Here is a 24122-nt window from a genome sequence, read left to right as displayed (position 1 = left end):
AGAGATGGGGTTTCACCACATTGGCCAGGCTGGTCTCAAACTCCTAACCTCAGGTGATCCACCTGCCTTGGCCTCCCAAAGTGCTGGGATTACAGGCGTGAGCCATTGTATCTGGCCTGAGCTCCATGCTTTCTTACTCTATCTTTTCACATCTCCCTTCTCTGCATTTCACAGAACTGTGCCAGGAGGGTCACCCAGCCACTAAGTGGTGAGCATCAGGACTAGAACCTGGGCCAGTGTGGGCCACAGGCTGTTCTTCTGCACGCATTTCCTGGTTCAAGTGCTCTCTCAGTCTCTCTCTTATTGTGACCTATAAACAAAGAAATACATCGGACACATGTGTGTGCAATTATAAAGTGGTTACCTGTGTAACTACTACCAGGTCAAGAAACAGAACAGTGCCTTTCTCTCAATCCTGGCAGGGGTGCAGTGGGATGGAGGAGTGGAACAGAGACCTGAGGGCTCCCATCTCCTCCTGGTCCTCCTTCCTGGGAGTGTCAGAAGAGGGAGGCTCCTGGGAAGGCTGCTTCCTGCATGGTCCTCTCCTTGCCTCGGGAGGAGGCTTAGAAGAATAAAGCCAGTGTAGCACAGGGACCCCAGGGTCCCTCTTTCCCTTAGACTTTGGTCTAAGGGACCAAAAGGTGCCTGTCACTTCCTTGCGTTTAGCTGAACCAAACCTTTGTGTGCATCCCTAGGTCACAGCTTAGGGTTTTTGCCTGGTTTTGAACATGGAAACAGAACCCTACTGATGAATTCTTTCCCTTAACGTTGTAAGATTCAACTAGGTCAATATATGTAGCTAGTTCATTTTCAACATCAATATTGTATAGTATTCATTGAATGAACACACCACAAACTTTTTATTTTAGTGAAAGGGTCTCCTTTGTTGCATAGGCTAGATTCCAAGTGGCATAATCATAACTCACTGCAGCCTCAACCTCCGGGGCTCAAGTGACCCTCCTGCCTCAGCCTCCCGAGTAGCTGGGACTACAGGTGTGAACCACCATGTCTAGGTTTTTTTTTTTTTTTTTTTTTTGTAGACAGGGTCCCACTATGTTGCCAGGATGATCTCAAACTCCTGGGCTCAAGCAATCTTCCTGCCTCGGCCTCCCAAAATGCTGGCCTTAACTTTTGAACACAGCAGGAACATTTCTCCATAACTTTGTGTTCCATTCCACTCTAATGCACTGCGTAACATCCCAAGCTCTAACAGCCTCCTGGTGATAGACATGTAGATTGTCTGTTTCTGTTATCATACTAATGCTGTGAGCAACATCTTTGTACCAATATGGTATTTCTATCTCCTGGGCCAGGAGGCAGAGTGGTACATTTTGGGAAAGCTCTGCAGGGCCGGTTAGGACAGGGCCTTGTAGGCCAAGGAAGTGTTGGCTCTTGGTACTAAGCGTCCTGAGAGGCCACTGAAGAAAGTGGATGATTCTCATTTCAGGTGTGTGTTTGTGAAAGACCTCTGACTGTAGGATGAAGAAAAAAATTATGGGCTGGCTCTGTGACATGAAGGGTGGACATGAGGGAGCAAAGTGGATAGCCACTCCAGAGGCCAGCAGGACTCAGTGCCCTAGGTCTAAGGCATAATCAACTGGCAGGATAGATGCTATCGCCAGGTACTTATCTGAGAACACTGGAGAAGGGCCAGATGGGTTTGGGTTTTTTTTTCTAGTGGTGGAGGTTTGGGGGAGATCATTCATTCATTTTGGCTATGCTGAGACACCGTGGAGATGTCAAAGTTGTAGGGACATTACAGTCTGGACTAGAGCTGCAGAGCCAGGAGTTACTGATGTGGGGATGGCAGCAGAAGGCAGAGGCCTGCCTCACATCACCTGGGAGAGCCTGTGTGGTGAGGCCTGGGCCCAGAAAACTAGCACTGCTCGGTTATGACTGGCAAAGGCCACGGTTAACTACAGAGTATCCACAGAACCCCATGTGTATCAGCAACCCTGATGGATCAAGAGCTGTACATGTGAACTAGAAGCCAGTGTCAGTGGCCCAGCTACTTAGCCCAGAGGCTTTGTCTTAGGAGCCAGGAGTCAGCAGCACGAACTGCAGGGCCACACAGCTTGAGCACGCTCACACGGGGGATCACGGCCCGCCAGCCTCCTACGGTAAGCGTTTCTATATGGAAATGGAGGAGGGGGTGTTTAGGGGAAATGAAGAAAAGGGAGCTGCAGTGTTCAGATGAGTTAATTGGGAGAAAATGAGAAAAAAAAAGCGCTAAGGTGGCATCAAAGCAGTACCCTGACATCAATCCAGGCGTTTCCATTGTGATCCTGATGGCTATAATGTGGCAAGAGGCCCATTTCCAGCCATTTTGCTGGAGATCACCTGCAATGCCTGCACCAGAAGTGATGTGCCCAGAGGATTCCAGAAACTCCATTTTAATAGAAAAAACTGGAAACCAAACAAGTAGCAGTGAACAAATGATAGTGAATTTACACAATCAGCTATGTAGAGCAGTGAAAATAAACCACAGCTACATGTTGGAAAAAACCACATATGTATCTGTTGAGGTTGACACTGTGTTTTGAGTGATATTAAGGCATAAACGTCCCTCTAAAAGCAGACGTTACAATGCAAAATCAGTTCCCTAAAATCGAACTCCATATAGCTTCATAATTGAATTTAGTCGAGGTCATCAAGAACTGCTAAGGCCAATTTTTTTTTTTTTTCCCACAGAGTTTCACTCTTGTTGCCCAGGCTAGAGTGGAATGGGCAGTCTCAGTCCACCACAACCTCTGCCTCCCAGGTTTAAGCGATTCTCCTGTCTCAGCCTCCCAAGCAGCTGGGATTACAGGCATCTGCCACCATGCCCGGCTAATTTTGTAATTTTAGTAGAGATGGGGTTTTTCCATGTTGGTCAGGCTGGTCTCGAACTCCCGACCTCAGTTTGATCCGCCCACCTCAGCCTCCCAAAGTGCTGGGATTACAGGCGTGAGCCACTGCCCCTGGCCTAAGGCCAGTGTTTTTAAAGGCTTTACACTATCTTTTAAATGATTGCTCTATATTATATGAACACCAAAAACTACCTAAAAACCCAAATGAAAAAATCATATCCATAAATATGGATTTATAGACTGTACGTATTGCACAGACATCTCTTCAGCCCCATGAGTGACAACTGGCTATGTGTCTGCCAGTGACATCTGCTCGTCTGTGTCCGATTCCAGCGTCTGACTTGTGTCACTGTTCATGGTCATCTGTGACTTCCCAGGCCTAGTACCTTCCCTCGAGAGAATGTGTGCTGAATGAGGAGCAGAAAGTGATGTGAAGTCATCACTTCTTTATCAGCACAAGAAGCATTTCCTAGCAGTGGCTTCAGTATCATCTGTACTAAAGAAATAGACCTTTGTAGAAAAATCTGCCAAAGAATAATCTAGAAACCACTCATTTCGAGTCAGTAGGAAAAGGTGCTTAGCAACAATAGAACTCATATGTATCTGTAACTACGACACAATCAAAATACAAAATGCAAATACCCTGGGCCCATAGGTGTATGGGCCATAGCAGAAATAATAAGACAGTAGAAACTCTAAGTTTCTAAAACAAATTATATTGGACCAGTTTAGAGCAGAAACATTTAATTAGGGCAGTGAACTAGTATAACATAATTTCATTGCTAATGATTACCACTAGGCTTCAAAAACAAAAAATTAGGCCAGGCATGGTGGCTCACACCTGTAATGCCAGCACTTTGGGAGACAGAGGAGGGTGGACCACTTGAGATCAGGAGTTGGAGCCTGACCAACGTGGGGAAACCCTATCTCTACTAAAAATACAAAAATTAGGCCGGGTGCGGTGGCTCATGCCTGTAATCCCAGCACTTTGGAGGCCAAGGCGGGTGGATCACCTGAGGTCAGGAGTTCAAAACCAGCCTCACCAACATGGGGAAACCTGTTTTAAAAAAAAAAAAAAAAAAATTAGGTGTGGTGGCACATGCCTGTAATCCCAGCTACTTGAGAGGCTGAGGCAGGAAATCACTTGAACCCAGGAGGCTGAGGTTGCAGTGAGCTGAAATTACACCGCTGCATTCCAGCTTGGGCAACAAGAGTGAGACTCTGTCTCAAAAAAAAAAAAAAAAAAAAAAAATTAAAAAACAATTCAGGCCAGGCACAGTGGCTCACACCTGTAATCCTAGTGCTTTGAGAGGCCGAGATAGGAGGATCACATGAGCCCAGGAGTTCAAGACTAGCTTGGGCAACATGGCAAGACCCCCAATCTCTACTAAATTAGCCAGGCCTGGTGGTACACACCTGTAGTCCCAGCTACTGGGGAGGCTGAGATGGGAGGATCACTTGAACCTGGGAGGCGGAGGTTGCAGTTAGCTGAGATTACGCTATTACACTCCAGCCTGGGTGACAGAGCAAAGCCCTGTTTCAAAAAAAAAAATCTAAAACCCACAGTTCACTGTGGTTCCAATTGAAAGAAGAGACCACTTTCCTATGAAAAATGAATATAACCTATAAAATGTGTTTAGTCATCGAAAACAGCCAGGCCTGTATGTGGGAGATGTGGATTAAATCAGTAAAAAGCCTGTTATCACCCGCAATGCGCTACAGCAGTCAAAGAATCTGTAACAAAGCCGGGAAGCTGTGCTGTTGAAGCAGGATTTTATTTCGTAATTAATGGACATCTGAAACAGGGGACATAACTGTGAACATGTGTGATGAACGCGATGCTCAGGGAATCGTAGCCAAAGAGTTGCAAGAAAATGAACAACAGATGAAGGACGTGGTTTGCAGCTCAGTCTGTTTTTACAGAATAATGGAAGTGAAAAGGTGGCCCTCAGACTCAGGAATTTTAATAAACTCTGGTTTTTAATAACCATGGAACAATGCCCTGTAATTAGCTGTAATTTATGGAGATATGGAATCTTGAACAAAATGTAATGAAAACTGAAACCTCCAAGGAAGAAAACAGGAAAAATACAAATCATAAAATAAGATTATTACTGCAAGGAACTTGTTCCTATTTGTAGAAATGAATGTAGACCTGTTATCACCCTGATATAGTGGTGGGAGAGAAATTTCTGGTTGGTCTGTGGTTCTGAGTCTGATCTAGTTTCCTGAGGCTCAGTGCTTCTTCCTCTGGGCACATAAATCCCAGAAGGCTACATGTAGCCAAGACATTCCCAAGACACTAGAAGTCCCACATGTCACACCCCGGCCTTTAAAGGATTAGCCAGTCAGGTGACCTTCTAAGGTACCTTTTTTGTTTTAGAGACAGGGTCTCATTCTTTTGCCCAGGCTGGACTCGAACTCCTGGTCTCAAGCAATGCTCTTGCTGCAGCCTCCCAAGTAGCTGGGACTACAGGCACATGCCACCGCATCCAGTTTGAGGTCCCTTTTGGGGCTTGGTAACATACATGTTGGGATCACTCACTCACAGACAATGCTCTATGGAAATTCTACCAAAATGCTTCCTGAAGGAGGAAAGACTCATCTCTTGCCACTTTTCTGGAATGTGTCTGTGGACGTCAGACTGTTCCAGGGTTTTAATTTGTTCAGTTCTTTTCTTTTTTTTTGAGATGGAGTTTCACTCTTGTTGCCCAGGATGGAGTGCAATGGGGTGATCTCGGCTTACTGCAACCTCCGCCTCCTGGGTTCAAGCAATTCTCCTGCCTCAGCCTCTCAAGTAGCTGGGGTTACAGGTGCCTGCCACCACATCTGGCTAATTTTTTAATTTTTAGTAGAGATGGGGTTTCACCACATTGGCCAGGCTGGTCTTGAACTCCTGACCTTAGGTGATCCACCCGCCTCAGCCTCCCAAAGTGCTGGGACTACAGGCGTGAGCCACTGTGCCCGGCTTCACAGTTCTTTTCTTCCAGAATACAAAAGATGTAATCCTTTTAGGACCATTAAATTAACAAACTCTGAAATAAATTCCACCAACACCTCTAGGTTTGTTTTCAATAGACTAAATTTAAATGGCAATTTTAAAAACTGAAAAGTTTTCCTCATATTTCTAGAGTCAATACTGGAGGTTGACAAAGGTGAGACAACAGGAAACCACATGCACCATCATAGGCACCACCTGTGACTCCTTAGTATTGACCTTGAGTTGATGTTATTGATAATATATTACAAGACTATGTGACAGTGCTGTAAACATGTGCCTACCAAAGACCCTTCCTTGGGTAAGAAAGGCATCAAAGGGCCTCTCACCAAGTGCTGCAGACTCACAACATCTTAATGTCTGGCCAAACCCTGGATGCTTTTAATGATGAACCTGAGCAGGCACTGCTGAGCCATATGACAGTGCCCCGGGCACTGACTATACCAGAGTCCCGTCAAACTGCCTGGAGGCTGGGACCAGAAGCCTCAGCATCCCTTGTTCTCTGTGCTTATGGTACCCATGAAGTCAGTTCCAAGCAATTTTCGGATGTCCATAAGGCTGAAAAAAGAAAGAAAACACAAGACTGATCAGATCAGCAGTATCTGGAGCATGGGGAATTAGCCTCTTTTAACTACAAAGTAAAAGAACAATATAAATGGCTGTTTCATTTATAGCTGAAAAAGTCTGACCCTAAATCATAAATGAGGCACTTTATAACTTTTTATTTTTAAGTACTAGCCCTAAGAAACATTTTCGCATATGGTCTGTGAAACCCTGATCCCAAGACACTCGCTGATCCATGGTCAAGGGGGTTTGGCAAAATGCTGTTCCCTGCAGCTCTGAGAGTCAGTGTGTGACGACATGAGTGGCCTATGGAAAATTGCAGCACCTGCTCTAATTTTGTTTCAGTTTCCAGCGTCATCTGACCATGAGGAACCAGTTCTTATTCTGTAGCACGTGTCCTGGGGAGTGCAATCTAGGCACCAGGTGGCCAGGGTGGCCCCGGGTAAAGGAGGCAGAGGGGACAAGCCAGCACCAGGGGTGCTTTAGTCATCAGCTTCCTCGGGGCAGGGGAGGCAGCCTTTGCTTCTCTGTGCTCCTCACGGTGCCATGCAGAGAGGTCCGGGAAACAAGACACTGGGAGGCAGAGAAACAAAGATACACACACCGGGGGGAGAAGAGGGGAGGAGGACCGGTCTCCTGATCACTGGGCTTTGCTGTCTCAATGGTTGGCCTACTGCTGTGTCCCCTCAGCAGCTGTGGCCACAGCTCTTCTTAGATTGCCCAAAGAGGATGGACAGGCATGCAGCTTAGTAGGCAGAGGCCAGGGCAAAATCAACTCAAGGGCTGTCTGTGGCCCAACCAAGGACTGGAACAGCCCCTGCATGGGGGCTCCCTGTTGGTCAGGGGAGAGAGGAATACAGAAGAGGAACAGGAATAACCCAGATGGCTGGAGAGCAGAGCCCAGTGCAGGGTGATGAACAGGCCCAAGGGAGCAGGGGCTGGGAGGAGTCTGTGTCACCATCGGTGGCCCGTCGCCTGTCAGGTTCCCTACCTTGGGCCGGTAGCCCTGCTCAGCCATGGTCTTGGCCTCCTGCTGCAGCAAGGCATCTGAGAGCTGCTCAGCCTGGCGGGCCTCCTCCTCTTCCTCCTCTTCCTGCTGGTCTGCTTCCCATGCCTGCAGCCGGCGCTCTGCAACCTGGGTGCCAAGAGCAAAGTCACCCCAAGACAAGGCCTATGGGGCAGAGCCCTGCCTCTGATGAGGAGGGTAAGACTGCAGTCCTACCTGTGCTGGAGAATCCAGCTGAGCAACAGCAATGCAAGTGCCAAGGAATGGACGGGAACACGCCATGGAAAGGGTGTTCCTTTCCATGTTCCAATGGAACTGGAAAGGGTCTGTGTATAGCATGTACCTTGTGAAAAGCCCAGCATGTGGCCGGGTGTTTGGAGGGCTGTTTTGTCCTATGTCTAGGGACTGAACCGAAGAGAGTAATGTGGCCCCTGGTAAGCCAATGGCTTCCAGAAGCAGACAGGACAAAGAGAACAGACAGCAGTGTCGGTCTCATGCCCACACGTGATGGAGGATGTGGAGGAGAACGAAGCCACAGTCAAGAAGATGAGGACTGCCAGATGCAGTGGCTCATGCCTGTAATCCCAACACCTTGGGAGGCCAAGGCAGCAGGATCATAAGGTCAGGAGTTCAAGACCAGCCTGATCAATATAGTGAAACCCCATCTCTACTAAAAATACCAAAAAATTAACCAGGCATGGTGGTAGATGCCTGTAATATAAGCCTAGCTATTTGGTAGGCTGAGGTGGAAGAATCACTTGAACCTGGGAGGCAGAGGTTGCAGGGGGCCAAGATCATGTCACTGCACTCCAGCCTGGGTGACAGTGTGAGACATTTAAAAAAAAAAAAAAAAGAAAGAGGGTGAGGACTGCAGCCGGGATTGAAACTGGGCATTGTGCTCACAAGTGCACGCGAACCCTGCCAGGCAGTCCAGGGCCTCTGAACCCTGTCCCATGATGATGTGAGAACCACAGCAGGCCCACAGCCTCCCGCCCTTGGGCTCAGCCCCACCTGGGCTTCCAGATCCCGCTTCCTGGCGGATTTCAGTTCGTCACTCTCCTCTTTCTCGCGACGAGCAGATTCTCTTGCCTCCTCGAGATTTCGAATAAGTTGCTCCCTGTGTTTCAGGGATTCCTCTTGTGCCCGTCGGTTCTGTTCAATCTTCTCTTGTATCTGCTGTTGTCTCCCTGTCAGAACCTACCCTCGGCAGAAAGAAAGGGCAGCTTTGAGGTTGACCCTAACAGATCCTGGTTCTACAAGCCTCGCACAGGCTGCAGCAAGCCACAGCAAGGCCCAGCCTCATCCTTGAGCCTCAGGCTCAAATACACAGACAGAGGCAGAGCCACACTACAGGATGTGCTCTCATGATGTCAGCCACGCTTGCCAGTATACCAGAAACATTTCCCTCACACCCCAACATACACAAAATGTATCCAGACTGTGTATTATGAAGAGACAGCTGAATGCCAAAGAGATCAAAGGAGACTGGGATGGAACCCTCTCCCCAGGGGCACAGAAACCTTGCAGCAACAAGGTGAGTCTTACCTCCTATCAGTGAGTTCTAAAAAACAGGAAAACCACAAGCACACAGACAGATGACCAGAGGTGGAGCTGGGGTTATCCCCTAATCTTTTGAACCTGCTGTGTTTGAAACCTGTCCCCAGAGCCGTGTGATACCCAAACTCCAGCCCAGCCCACAGTCAGGAACGGGAAGCCACCTGACACTGTCAACAGTTATGCTGCAGGGCTGGGGGAAACAGAAGAGTGGCCGCCATCAGGAGGGAAATTTAAATGAGGAAAATCAAAAGCCACTGGAGAATTCTTGGTATTTACAAGAGCAAAACATCAGTTGGGACCCGATTTCCTGTGGATTCCAAAGCACTGCGTACTACCAGACACAACACAGAGTTTCTCATTCTAAGCCACTTTAAAACAACTTTCAGCTCATGGATAACTAACTCTCCTCTCCTTCCAGATTTCCCTGTGGTTGGTGTGTGTCTTCCACGCATGGCGTACACACTGACCAGGAAAACAGTTATGTTCTCCAGTTCATATCTGTCTTCTATCCCAAGGGGGAAAACGCATGGGAAGAGCTTCATGTACCAAGATGCTCCCTGCTGTGTTTCTCAGAATGGCTCCGAATTAGAAAAACAGCACATCCAGCCAGGTGCGGTGGCTCACGCCTGTAATCCCAGCACTTTGGGAGGCTGAGGCCGGTGAATCACGTGAGGTCAGGAATTTGAGACCAGCCTGGCCAACATGGTGAAACACTGTCTGTACTAAAAATATAAAAACTAGCTGGGCATGATGGCAGATGCCTGTAATCCCAGCCACTTGAGAGGCTGAGGCAGAAGAGTCGCTTGAACCCAGGAGGTGGACCTTGCCGACATTGTGCCATCGCACTCCAGCCTGGGTGACTGCGAGACTCCATCTCAAAAAAAAAAAAAAAAAAAAAAAAAAAAAAAAAAAAAAAAAAAAAAAAAAAAAAGAAACAAAGAAAAACACATCCACAAGAGGGAATGAAAAGGCAGCGGGAGACAGAGGACAGTCTGCGATACAGCCCTTGATGTGGCTTTTATAAAGATGTAACAGCATGTTACAATGCCTAAAGTTAAACAGCACAAGACAATTAAAAATACATGTGGAAAAAATGTCGGTCCTGGAAACAGAGGAGCAGAAGGAAGCAGCGGCTATAGCTGTGTATAGGACGGCACTCTGGGGGACTTTTTTCATTTCTACTTTCTGTACTTCTGAATTTTTTTCTAGTAAGTTCATATTAATTTTCCAATGATTTTTAAGGCCCACTTAAAAGACTCTGTTCCCAGAGCATCTGGCAGGGTGACTGACCACAGACTTCCAGACACCTGCCCGGGACCCAACAGCTGTGGTCCACATCGCCGCAGCTAGGATTACCTCGCTCATCAGTCTGTCCCGTGCGCTGCGCTCTCGGGCCCACTCTGCCTCTCTCTTTTCCCACATCTCCTTGGCCTCCTCCCTGGGCAAACACAAAAGGGGTGATAGCAGGCTCCTCCCCACCATGGCAGGAAGCGAACTATGGAACAGACAGGGCTGCAGGGCACATGGCTTCTGCGGGGCCACGCTACAGATAAACATCCACATGCACATTGAAAAGATTACATTAAGGACAGCATCCACAGACAGTACTGTTGGAAGCTTGTTGTTGTTGTTGTTTTAGATGGAGTCTTGCTCTGTCGCCCAGGATAGAGTGCAATGGTGCGATCTCAGCTCACTTCAACCTCCACCTCCCAGGTTCAAGTGATTCTCGTGCCTCAGCCTCTTGAGTAGCGCCACCATGCCCGGATAATTTTTGTATTTTTAGTAGAAATGGGGTTTCACCACATTGGACAGGCTGGGCTTGAACTCCTGACCTCAAGTGATCTGCCCATCTTGGCCTTCCAAAGTGCTGGGATTACAAGCGTGAACCACCACACCCAGCCCTGTTGGAAGTATTTTAAGTCACCCTTTTAATACCCATCTCCTTATAAAAAGCAATTGTGGGCTGGGTACGGTGGCTCACACCTGTAATACTAGCACTTTGGGAGGCCGAGGCAGGTAGATCACAAGGTCAGGAGATCGAGACCATCCTGGCTAACATGGTGAAACCCTGTCTCTACTAAAAAAAAAAACCACTGGCTGGGTGTGGAGGCATGTGCCTGTAGTTCCAGCTACTCAGGAGGCTAAGGCAGGAGAATTGCTTGAATCCAAGAGGCAGAGGCTGCAGTGAGCCAAGATCGTGCCACTACACTCCAGCCTGGGCAACTGACCAAGACTCCATCTCAAAAAAAAAGCAATTGTGATGACTTACACCATGACCGTTTAACACAGACACAAATGAAACCATCAGGACCTGGAGAGGAGGAGGGCATGGCCTATGCCTGAGCCCTGCCACCAAGCGCCTGTGTCACTGCCAGCTCACCATGGACCGAGTAACCTCCTTGAGTCTCCGTGTCCCACAGGCCACCACTTGGCTGGATGTCAGGACTCAGTAAGATAAGGCCTATAAAGCATTTAGCAATGTCCAGCATGCAGTAAGCGCTCAATGTATTCTATTTATTATTCAATGATTTTGATCTACTAGTGTAATCTTTAGGACCCAAACTCAGTTTTATACACATAAGCAGCATTCAACATCTCTGTAAGAATTTCCTTCCGGCAGGGTGCAGTGGCTCACGCCTGTAATTCCAGCACTTTGGGAGGCTGAGGGGGGTGGATCGCCTGAGGTTAAGAGTTTGAGACCAGTCTGGCCAACATGGTAAATCCCCATCTCTACTAAAAATACAAAAATTAACCAGGCGTGGTGGCAGATGCCTGTAATCAGAGCTACTCAGGAGGATGAGGCAGTGAATTGCCTGAACCCAGGAGGCAGAGGCTGCAGTGAGCCGAGATCATACCACTGCACTCCATCCTGGGTGACAGAATGAGACTCAAATAAAAAGAATTTCATTCCAAACCTCTAAGATTTCAGATGAACACATCGTTACTCTAAACCTTATTGATTTCTACCTCAGATAATACAAGGGGAAAAAAAGCAACTGTGATGACTTACACCATGGCCAGGTCCATTATGAAGATGTGCTCCTTGGGAACGATGGACAACGTAACAGGTATTTCTTCTTCCTTTTTTTCTTTCTGAGACAGAGTCTCGCTCTGTCACCCAGGCTGAAGTGCAGTAGTGCAATCATAGCTAATCAGAGCCTCAACCTCCTGGGCTCAAGCGATCCTTCCACTTAGCCTCCCGAGTAGTTGGGACTACAGGCGTGAACAACCATGCCTGGCCAATTTGTATATTTTTGGCAGAGACTGGGGTTTGGCCATGTTGCCAAGGCTGGTCTCGAACTCCTAGGCTCAAGCAATCCACCTGCCTTGGCCTCTGAAAGCACTGGATTACAGGTGTGAGCCACCAAGCCCAGTCGACAGATATTTCAGTAACGGGTGACCCATGGGGCATTTCAAGGAACCAGAGTCAAGGCCAGGAGCTTCCGGCGCAGTCAGTGGCCGCCACTCACCTCAGCAGCATCTGCAACTCTGCCTCTCGTGCGCGCTCCAACTGCAGCTGCTCCTCAATGGCCTGCTTCATCCAGGCCGCATCAGCCACGGCCTGCTCCCGCTTGGCCAGGTCGAGGTGCTGGCTCTCATCCTCCTTCTCAAGGAGGGCCTGCAGGATCCGCCTGTCTGCCTCCTAGAAGAAGCAGAGGGCAGCACATGGCTTGGCTGGACAGAGCCCTTCTGCAGTGAGAGCCTATACAGAGCCTATCACGGACATTCGTGATCCTACACAGTGTTCTCAAGATAGAGATGGGAAGATGCTGGATTATTTCTAAACAGACTGGGGATATGCATGAGGGGTGGTTCAGACACGGCACAGGCCTAGGACCTTCTCTCTGGCTAAAGGGAGACCCCACAACCACCACATGCCCTCGGAAACATCTCGTTGCACCTTTTAGAATACAACTTGGCAAAAATCCCACTTGTAAGAACGAATACCACAGTGACACAAAGGTGCAAAATACTCACTGCAGCTTTTATGTAAGAGGGAAAAACCAGAAACAACCAAAATGCTCATTGGTGGGGAATTAGCTACTATGTACATTGACATAATGGAAGCATTAAAAGAATGCAGGAGGATGGGCACCAAGGCTCATGCCTGCAATCCCAGCACTTTGGGAGGCTGAGCTGGGAGGATCACTTGAGCACAGGAGTTCAAGACCCACCTGGGCAACGTAGCAAGACCCCCATCTCTACCAAAAAACAAAAACAAACAAAAAAACCAGCCAGGCATGGTGATACACACCTATAGTCCTAGCTACTCAAGAACCTGAGGTGAGAGAATGGCTTGAGCCTGGGAGGTCCTGATTGTGCCACTGCACTCCAGCCTGGACAACAGAGCAAGACCCCATACAAAAGGCTGCACACCAGGACCAACCATGCTGCTGCACCCCACGTCCTGCCCTGACCCCAGTGGGCAGGGATGGGAAGGGCAGCTTGGGTCTGTCCTCTTCACAGCATGGGAGCTCATCAAAGTACTTAGGAATCCAAAGGAGCTATTTGAAAAGAACAGGTTCAATCTGAGCATAATGATCTTTTGTTTGTGTTTTTGGGGTTTTTTTTTTTGAGACAGTCTCGCTCTGTTGCCCAGGCTTGAGTGCAGTGGTGCGATCTCGGCTCACTGCAACCTCTGTCTCCTGGGTTCAAGCAATTCTCCAGCCTCAGCCTCCCAAGTAGCTAGGACTACAGGTGTGCACTACTATGCCTGGCTAGTTTTCGCTTTTGTTTTGGTTTTTTTTTTTTTTGAGACGGAGTTTCACTCTTGTTGTTCAGGCTGGAGTGCAGTGGCACGATCTCGGCTCACTGCAACGTCTGCCTCCCTGGTTCAAGCAATTTTCCTACCTCAGCCCCACGAGAAGCTGGGATTACAGGCGTGTGCCACCCCACCCGACTATAGTTTTTGTATTTTTTTTTTAGTAGAGATGGGGTTTCTCTACTAACACCATCTCTACTAAAAATGGAGCCTCAAACTCCTGACCTCAGGCAGTCTACCCACCTCGGTCTCCCAAACTGCTGGGATTACAGGCAATGAGCCACCGTGCCCAGCAGAGCTTTTTAAAAATTATAGAGATTTAGTGTAAACTGAAGATGCTGAGGAATACAACCTCAATTACATTTAAAAACAAAACCAAAAACAAACCTCTACCTCTCTGAATGTAAACGTATCTAGAAAGATGTGCACCAGACAGACACCTCTGGGGACAGAGATTACAGGTGCTGGTCAAGGGGGTGATCTCACTTTGTGTTGTGCTGTTTTTTAAATAACAGGTTTATTGAAAAATAATTTGACAGCTGGGCGCGGTGGCTCAAGCCTGTAATCCCAGCACTGTGGGAGGCCGAGGCGGGTGGATCACGAGGTCAAGAGATCGAGACCATCCTGGTCAACATGGTGAAACCCCATCTCTACTAAAAATACAAAAAATCAGCTGGGCATGGTGGCGCATGCCTGTAATCCCAGCTACTCAGGAGGCTGAGGCAGGAGAATTGCCTGAACCCGGGAGGCGGAGGTTGCGGTGAGCCGAGATCGCGCCATTGCACTCCAGCCTAGGTAACAAGAGCGAAACTCCATCTCAAAAAAAATAAATAAATAAAAATAAATAAAAAATAAAAAATAAGGAAAAAGAAAAAGAATTTGACGTTCTGATATCTATATCTCTCTGTGTAACACACACACACTGGAAAAGGATCCTTACGGTCAAGCTAATTACCACATCCTCACAGTTGCTTTTTGTGGTGACAACACTTAAGATTGACTCTCGTAGCAAATTTCAAGAATACAACACGGTGTCATCAGCTGTGGTCAACACGCTGGACACTAGTTCCCAGAACTCCCACATCTCCAGAGGGATGGATGTGCCCTCTGACCAACATCTCCCCTCTCCCATGACCCCTCTCTCTTTTCATTCTCACGAGAATGCACTCATATACTAAGAAATGGAAGACTTTTTTTTTTTTTTTTTTGAGACGGAGTTTCACTCTTGTTACCCAGGCTGGAGTGCAATGGCGCGATCTCGGCTCACTGCAACCTCTGCTTCCTGGGTTCAGGCAATTCTCCTGCCTCAGCCTCCTGAGTAGCTGGGATTACAGGCACGCGCCACCATGCCCAGCTGATTTTTTGTATTTTTAGTAGAGATGGGGTTTCACCATGTTGACCAGGATGGTCGCGATCTCTTGACCTCATGATCCACCTGCCTCGGCCTCCCAAAGTGCTGGGATTACAGGCGTGAGCCACCGCGCCCGGCCGACTTTTTTTTTTTTTTCAAAAAGAGGATGAGAAAGATGTCAGGCTGTTTCTTCAGACTTACCAGCTCCTCTTGGATCTGCTGTGTGCGTCTGTTGAGTTGAGCGTTATACTGATGTCTCAAGAAGCGCCTGAAGGAGAATCAAATGTGTGCTACCTTCAGTATCTCAGAAAGAATCAAACGCAAGTTAGACAACTGCTGACCACAGGGCGTCTCCTTTATGGTCTCAGCAACGCGACCGCAAGTCTGAAAAGGCAAGAGGCCCACCCGCAAGGGAAGAGTGGGAGGCCCTTCTGACACGCACCCCAGCTCCGCCTTCTCCCGGAAGGCTTCCATCTGCTTCCGCTCTTCCTCCAGCCTGTCCAGCTCCCACTGCTGCTTCAGCAGATTCTCCTGCTCCTTCTTTAGTTTGGTGGCCTGTGGTGGTGAGTAAGCCCAACTGAGATCTGAGATGGTGGGAATCAGATCTTCCTTCACGCTCCATCTCCATTTTTCTGACACTACGCGACGGTGGCCCGGCCACCAGGTGGTCACGATCCCCTCCCACCTCTCACTTACTCATCCCATCTCATCTAGGCCATTTCCCCAGAGGGCCTTTCTGCGTCCCAAACTCCCACAGGACCCTGTACTGGTCCACACTTACTATAACTTAACCTCTGCCTGACACAGCCTCCACTAGGAGGCCAGGCCTGTGGTCCTTGCTCAGGCTCTATCTCTAGCTCCAACCCAGTGCTCGGCACCTAGAATAAGTAGTGGGCACTAAGAACGTAGTTGCTGAATCACTGGGCCTGGGTAAGGGGAAGTGGGGCCACAGGAGCATGGGACTCCCTCATCTAAATAGGAAAATCTAATTCTTTCAAGGGAACTGTGCCGTGTTCTCTAAAAACAGCCTCTGGACCAAAAACCCTCACAGTTAGGCCTCGAGACCTGAAACCTGCTCCCCACAGAGAGCTGGGTACTAGATCACTCGATTAAATCGTGTCTACTTAGCACACTGGAAAATCCACGTTCTAAGAATATTCTCCAGCAGCAGGTTGCTGAGCACCTCTAAGAGGACAGCTCCCGGCTCTGTGTCCTTAATGTTCTGGAATCCAGGCACACAGATGAGGAGAACAGCAAAGCTCCAGGCGAAAGGGGATGCATGTGAGAGGGAGAACCTGGCTCCTGCTGCCCTTCATAGGATCTCAGCCCTGCTATGGCCTCTCCTTAGGGCGGCCTCTCAAGTGCCCATCTCATGCTAACGAGCAGCTATGGAGGTGGTCACGGCCGAGAGGGGCTCGTGCCCACCTCCACCTCCTTCAGCTTCAGCTCCTCCATCTGCTGCAGCAGCGCCTCGGCCTGGAGCTTGTCCTCCAGCTGCCTCCTCTCCTCTTCAGCTTTCATCCGTTCCAGCGCCTCCCTTCGGGCCTTTTCGTATTGGTTTTCATACCGTTTGTTCTCTTGCTCTGCCGTGGCTTCTTGCTGCAAGGAGCCGAATGAACACAGGAGGTCAGTATCTGTACCATACACCAACAAAAACCCAGCTCCTGCCGCCACTCTGCAGGCCACAGGGCCCAGGCAGTTCTTGCCTGAATCCCAAGTGACAACGCCTTCAGAGACCAAGTCAGGGAGGGCCTTGATAATGCTGGGTTTCCACCCCACTCAACAAAACACTTTCTGACATGAACCAGGAGGCAAAGCGACCGGTGCATGGAGGTGTGGAAGCTCAACCCCAAAGGGGCTACTGTAAGCCAGGGCTGTGAGTTTATGATGCAAATTTCATCAGAAGGACAAAAATCCCCTTAAAGACACGTTCTAGCTGGACCCTGTGGCCCACACCTGTAATCCCAACACTGTGGGAGGCTGAGGTGGGAGAATCGTTTCAGGCTAGGAGGCCAGACCAGCCTGAGCAACAGAGCAAGACCCCATCGCTATAAAAATTTAAAAATTAGCTGGGCGCAGTGGCGCATACCTGTGGTCCCAGCTACTCGGGAGGCTGAGGTAGGAGGACTGCTTGAGCCCAGGTGGTCGAGGCTGCAGTGAGCTGTGAATCACTGCAGCGTAGGTGACAGAGCAAGACCCTGTCTCCAAAAGAACAAAAAGACGCATGCTCTACATGCCACCTCCCAGCCCTGGTCACCTGGCCTTACTCTGCCCTAGGAATGAGCACATAGGATTCTAGCATGTATAAGAGCAAACATTCAGTTTTCACATGTGTCAAGTAAACTGAGAAAGCGTCTACTGTACTCCTTAACTGGAGTCACTGACACTGAAAACAGAAAACAAATGCAAAGACATGGACGGCCTCCCACCACAGAATGCAGGGCTATTCCCAGAGTCACATACCACACCTGTTTTTTTTCTTCTTTCTGCATTTCCCAAGAGTTTACCACATGCTTCTGGTGAAGGTCCAGCTCCATCTGAGGACAGAAGTGGGAGGATGTGAGCTTCCTCACGGGACAGACAGGCACTATGGGGACAGTGTGCTGCTGCCCTCTGTACCGAATGTTGGAACGTGGCCATGACTTCCCTTCATGGGGACTCAGTGGCACAGGCGTCCAATAGAGAGTGTGAGTTGACTCCAACGTGTAGTGTGAATGCAAGTCAATCAGAAGACCAAGGGACTAGGAGCTCCTGCACCAATCTCCTGAGCTGGTACAAAGCAACAGAGACTTCCCTCCCACTAGCCCTGGGGTTGAGCTGGACACTGAAATGGAAATATAATTTCAAAGGCCACCTCGGGTTGGTCTACTACATGCCAGGCCCTGGGAGATGGCTGGGTGAGGAGACAACTCAACCTGTGCCTGGCTCCCCAAAGCTTCCCCTGCAAAGCAGTTGAGTATGTACTCCCTGTATCAAGTGATGTGCCGGTAGGTCCAATAAGTTTGGAATTGTTAGCAAGAGATTTGGGTGCAGAGAATCTCCTGGATTAGAAAATGGATCACAACATTCAATCCAAAAGCTTTTGTTTTAAGAAACTGTTTATAAAATTAGCCAGATATGGTGGTGCCCACCTGTCTCGGCTACTCAGGAGGCTGAGTGGGAGGATCAGTAGAGCCCAAGAGTTTGAGATCAACCTGAGCAACATAGGGAGACCTCGTCTCCACAAAAAAGTTTTAAAATAATCTTTCCTGGCTGGGTGCGGTGGCTCACACCTGTAATCCAACACTTTGGGAGGCCAAGGCGGGCGGATCATGAGATCAGGAGTTTGAGACCAGCCTGGCCAATATGGTGAAACTCCATCTCTACTAAGAATACAAAAAAATTAGCTGGGCATGGTGGCGTGTGCCTGTAGTCCCAACTACTAGGGAGGCTGAAGCAGAAGAATCACTTGAGCCCAGGAGGTGGGTTCAAGCTGCAGTGAGCCGAGCAAGATCACGACACTGCACTCCAGCCTGTGCGACAGAGTGACTATCTCAAAAATAAATAAATAAAATCTTCCCCAACTTACAACGGAACATATGCTATGCAACTAACTTGAATGTTCTGAATAAACTTTTCTGAGTAAACGGCTCTGGATGCCAACCACACCGATGCCCACAGGACTAAGGAGCCCTCCCACAGATTGGTGTGAACTGCACAAAAGCACTAGATCTTCCATTATTTAGCGGCTGGTGGTTTCTAAATGTAACCATGAATAATGTGAAGGCATCAAATGTATACAGAAACTGTAAGTTGAAAATAAATGAATGATCTCCCTCCAGCCAAATCTCCACTGAACAATGCCACCAAGCCAAGAGGTCACCCCCTCTCCTGCAGTTTGTCCTCCTCTCCCCTGCCAGCCCAGTTCAGGCCTTCACTGGGCTGGGCTGTCACAGCACCCCTCCCTGCCCGCCAGCACATTATTGCCAGAAGGATCTCTTTGAAATGCAGCCAGGATCCTGTGTGCCACCCCCCAGCTCCTTCAGAGGAAGGTCACACAAGCTCTTCCGACGGCTGGCACCACCCACCTCGCCAGCATCAGCTCTTGGGGCTCTCCCTATCTGACATCCTGGCCCCGCCGGCACACTTTCAGCTCCCAGGCCTCACTCTGCTCTCAAGTCTCAGGCCGGTTCTCGCAGTCATGTGAACCTAGAACATCCTTTCCTCCCCTACACACACCCCTTCAAACTCGTCCACCTCAGAACTCCTCTGGGAAGCCTCCCCGACCCCTCCAGAGTTGAGTGCACTGGCCCATGCCCATCTTCTCAGGCTGGCCCAGCACCCTGCATCTGGCCCTGTAATGAGCTACCACTGTCTCCCATGCTGGACGCAAGCTTATGAGAAGAAAGCACGTCTAATCTCCATGCCCCCCACCTGGTAGACTAGGCAGCCATGGTTCAATCAACACTTGTTCAACAACTGAATGAACCGCTCAGTGCAGCCTGAGCCAGATCTTCCGCCTGCTGCTCTTTTCAGGCAGCTCAAGGTTCCCTCCTGTTTCAACCCAGTACAAGATACATGGTAAAAAAATGTCTGGAAACATGATTCCATCTACTTAGGCAAATCAATGGAGGTCTCTGACTTTCACCTCTCGAAGTCTCGGGTTGTTCTTCTTCCAGTGTTCATACAAAAGTTGTTCAGCAATCTATCAAGAAAACATAATGGAAAGCCTGATGTCATTTTTCAAATCCATCCACATTTTGGGTGACACACAGAAGTCAGCTCAAGCTACAGGCGCCTCCATTCACACCGTCACTGCACCCACTGCTCAAACCCTGGTGCTTCACACGCACAGCTCTGAGAACCAGATGACACTAACGAGTGACTCTTGCAATGGTGACAAAAGGAGGCCAAAATCTGATGCTACTACAGAGGTCCTATCTAGGGGGTCTCAAAATAACACAGCAGGGTGAAAAGCACAGACTGGGGCTCACTGTTTCACACAACTACTTCGGAAGGTAAGATAGACTAGTCCCAGATCTTTGTGGGCCCACATAACCGGAAACTAGGAAAAGTCCCAGATGTAATGATTTAAGGGGCTAAAGGGAATACAGCTGACTCATCCAAAACCCAGTCCCTGCACAAGGACTTAAGCTCTTTTCCTGCGGGCTCTGGAGTTAACTGGCATCTCATCAGACCTGAGCACCCAGGAATGACCCTACACGTGCGACACACACAGGCTGGGAGCCCTCCTGCTCCACAGCCTCCTGAAGGCCTCTGGGAAGTTACCAGTTTCCTCTGCTCTTCTCTAGCTGATTTCAGATTCCTGTGCTGCTCCCGGATTCTTCTTTCCCTCAAGTTCATGCTGAGCCTCAGCTCCTCCAGTTCTCTGGCCAGCAGGTCCCGCTCCTCCTGCATGAGCTGCCTGAGCTTCTCCCGCCGGACCTCCAGACTCTTCCTCTTCTCCTCCTTCATCTTCTCACGCTGATAGGCATGCATGCTGGGCGAGAGGGAGCCTGCCTGAATCAATCATGCCACAGCCACAAGGAGCATGCTCTGCTCTGCTATGTGGGTAAGAGGCTGAGGTAGGTATGTCACGGTGACACAGGAATGTGTCCCAAGCCAAAGTGAACAGGTAACAGAATAGTGTGTATAAGAGAAAAATCTTGTTTTTGCAAAAAGAAAACGTATAAATAATATATATATTATCCACCACATAAATCCTACGGTGTAGGTCTGCTGTAGCCCCACTTGACTGATGAGGAAACCAAACCTCATGCATTCAGCAAGAGACATAGTCAGGATTTCCATCTAGGTCTATCTGACTTCAAAGCCTATGTTTTTGGCCTCCATGTTTTTACAGGAATTTCTATAAAAGCAGGTTTGTGTGTGTGTGTATTTAAGCACAAATACCAATGGGAAAAGGCATGGAAGGATACGTGCCAGACTTAACTGTGGCTCTCTCTGGGGATGTGGGGTTACAAGGAGGCTTATGAATTCTATCATATGCTTCTGCATCTTTTCTTTTTCTCAATGCCAATGTATACTGCACTGATGATCTATTTTTTCCATTTCCAGCTGGAAAAACATCATCGCGCAGGTAGTTCATGCTGCCTGGCAAATCCTATGCTCCCTGAATTCTTAAGGCCTCATCCCCTGACCAGCAGCAAGCGGCCCCCACCTCCATCCAATCGTCTGTCACTGCACAATTACCTCCGCTGGTAGGAGGTTTTAGAGCTCCACTCTGCCTGCTTGGAGCTGCAGATGTCAGACATCCTGAAGTATCGGCTGTTCTGTTCCCACTGCTGCCGAAGCCGGGCCTCCTGCTCTCGCTGTCGTGCTAGCTGCTGATTCAGGCGCTGCTGGCTGCACCAGTAGGACGGCAACGTGGGGAGTGCCATCTGAGAACAGGAATGGGAAGAAAATGAAGCACTGCAAATCCCAGGAACCCTCACCAGCTTCACCTCAGCCCTTGGCTGCTCAGTGAAATCACCTGGTGGAACTCTACCTTAGTGGGGCCCAGGTACCAGCATTTAAAAAAATGATTGGCCACTAGTGCTGCAAATTATCAATTTAAATAAGCCTTAGCCAGATGTGGTAGCTCAGGCCTATAATCCCAACACTTTGGGTGGCTGAGGCAGGAGGATCACTTGAGGCCAGGAGTTGGAGACCAGCCACATCATGAGACCTCATCTCTACAAAAAATCAAAAGTTAGCCAGGAGTGGTGGCATGCCTGTAGTCCCAGCTACTCAGGAGGCTGAGGCAGGACTGCTTGAGCCCAGGAGGTCAAGGCTGCAGCAAGCCATGTTAAGCCACTGCACTCAGCCTGGGTGACTGATTTTTTTGTTTCAAAAAAGCAAAAACATCAAAAAATCAGGACTGCATGCAGTTGTGGGCCGGCCATTACTAGGGACACAACAGACAGGGACAGCGATTGTCCTAAGATTGCTAGACTAGGCACATCAGGGGCATTTATGCTCTGCTTAAACAGAGACAATAATGTAAGGAACACATGTGTGTGCCAAGCACTCAATACATATTACTTTTTTCATTCTTATAATCACCTTGCTATTTGGCAGGGAGGAAACAAGTTGGAAGAGGTGAAGTGATTTGCTCAAGATAGCAGAGCCAGGAAGTAGAGGAAATAAAAAAGCATGATCCGGCCGGGCGCAGTGGCTCACGCCTGTAATCCCAGCACTTTGGGAGGCCGAGCCGAGGCGGGCAGATTGCCTGTGGTCAGGAGTTCGAGACAAGTCTGGCCAACATGGTGAAACCCCGTCTCTACTAAAAATACAAAAAAAATTAGCCGGGCGTGGTGGCGTGCGCCTGTAATCCCAGCTACTTGGGAGGCTGAGGCAGGGGAACTGCTTGAACCCGGGAGATGGAGGCTGCAGTGAGCCGAGATCAAGCCACTGCCCTCCAGCCTGCTGTGTCTCAACAACAAGCATGATCCTAATTCATGTCCCTCTGAGACCAGCGCCCAGGCTCTCTACACTGCAAGGGGGCTGCCTGTTGGGACCAACATGCCCTGGCTCTGACAGCCCCCGGGGAGGGGCCTAGCCTGATGTAACACTCGGAAGTATTTTGGGCTACCATGAAGGACAGACCTTTCATCTTGAAGATGAAGCAACTCAGACCTAGAGAGCGGAATTGCCTGAGCAATGTAGGGATACAGCTGGAGCCCTGAAAGCAGAGAGCAGTCTCACTCCAGGCACCGATTCCCCTGACCCAAAAGCTGCCCTCGAGTGCAGGGTCGACGCAGTGCCTGGGTAGAAACGCCTGTTGAATGAGCGAAAAAGGCTTGGTCCATGCCAAGAATCTCATACTCGGGGTCCTCCAGGTTTGGGGACAAACACTGCGTCTATGGTCCAAAGGTAGCCGGCCGGCTGCTAACGTGTGACCTCGGTCTCGAGACCGTGGTAGGCTTCATATTGTTTTTCCCTGTCCCGTAAAGCCGCCAGAGGATCAATCTTTGCATCGAGAGTCAAAAGTTTAAGATTCCGGTCCTGGATTGGCCACCCACAAGCTGGGCTGCTCCCCGAACACGTCGCATCCCTCTCTCTCGACCTGAACAGGTACGTGCAACAAAGGGGGTCACAGCGCATCGGGGACAGAATGAGGACCCTAAGCGCCCAGAGCTCGCGTCCGCGGACTCCCGCCCCGGTTCCCGCCCGCGCGGGCCGCCTGCGTTCAGGACCCTGTGGGTCCCCGCCCTAACGCCGGATCCGGCAGAATCCAATCCCCCGACTCACGTTTCTCTGCGTCTTGGAGTTTCCGAAGAGTCCCCCGGCTCGAGTTCCCGCAGGCATGAAGCTGGCCGGCCAGTTCCCAGGCGTATTTCAGACGCGCTACAGCAACACCAGCGCTCTCCTTCCTGGTTGCGCCGGCAACGGCCCCAAAGACGGAGCGTCGCAAGGGCCAAGCCTCTTTCAGCGCGAAGGGAGACTGTTTTTTCTCTGGTGCCCCCTCGTGGTCGGCGGGAGATAAATAGCAAACGTAGTTAGTCTTTGAAATAGGGAAGGATGGAGGTAAAGAATCCGTCCGTGCACTACACGTATTTCAGGATGGTGATTATCTTCACCTGAAGGTGAAGGCGGAACCCAGGGGAAAGAGAATATAAGCCAGTGCTTCTCAAACCTGGTTGCGCATGAGAATCACCAGATACCAGCCTGCGCAACATGGAGAGACCCCTGTCTCTAAAAAAATTTTTTTTAATTAGCCGGGCATGTTGGTACCTATGATCCCAGCTGAGAGGCTGCGACAGGAGGATCACTTGAGCCCAGGAGGCTGAGGCTGCCATGAGCCATGACTGTGCCACTGCCGTGAGCCGTGACTGTGCCAGTGCACTCCAGCCTGGGTGACAGAGCCAGACACTATCTCAAAAAAAACCAGATACCTTTAAGAAAAAATCCAGATGTTGGCCGGGCGCGGTGGCTCAAACCTGTAATCCCAGCACTTTGGGAGGCCGAGGCGGGTGGATCACGAGGTCAAGAGATCGAGACCATCCTGGTCAACATGGTGAAACCCCGTCTCTACTAAAACTACAAAAAATCAG

At 49.4% G+C, this 24122-nt stretch overlaps 1 protein-coding gene across 1 annotated transcript; it reads right to left on the bottom strand.

Moving 5' to 3' along the window:
* Window positions 1–5904: 5904 nt before the first annotated feature.
* Window positions 5905–23486, bottom strand: LOC108313373 (trichoplein keratin filament binding). The gene is made up of 13 exons (XM_017541754.2): window positions 23320–23486; window positions 21280–21467; window positions 20356–20566; window positions 19715–19771; window positions 17556–17624; window positions 16513–16686; window positions 15530–15642; window positions 15289–15355; window positions 12445–12617; window positions 10331–10412; window positions 8429–8614; window positions 7403–7546; window positions 5905–6405 (listed from the first exon to the last, which is right to left on the bottom strand). Exons 1-13 carry the CDS (start codon window positions 23374–23376, stop codon window positions 6373–6375), a joined length of 1554 nt encoding a protein of 517 aa, XP_017397243.1. The 5' UTR covers window positions 23377–23486; the 3' UTR covers window positions 5905–6372.
* Between the last annotated feature and the right edge of the window lie 636 nt (window positions 23487–24122).

The sequence above is a fragment of the Cebus imitator genome, unplaced genomic scaffold, assembly GCF_001604975.1.
Source record: "Cebus imitator isolate Cc_AM_T3 unplaced genomic scaffold, Cebus_imitator-1.0 Scaffold8, whole genome shotgun sequence".
In the NCBI taxonomy this organism is placed as follows: Eukaryota; Metazoa; Chordata; class Mammalia; order Primates; family Cebidae; genus Cebus; species Cebus imitator.
This window is presented reverse-complemented; position numbering and strand designations above follow the sequence as displayed.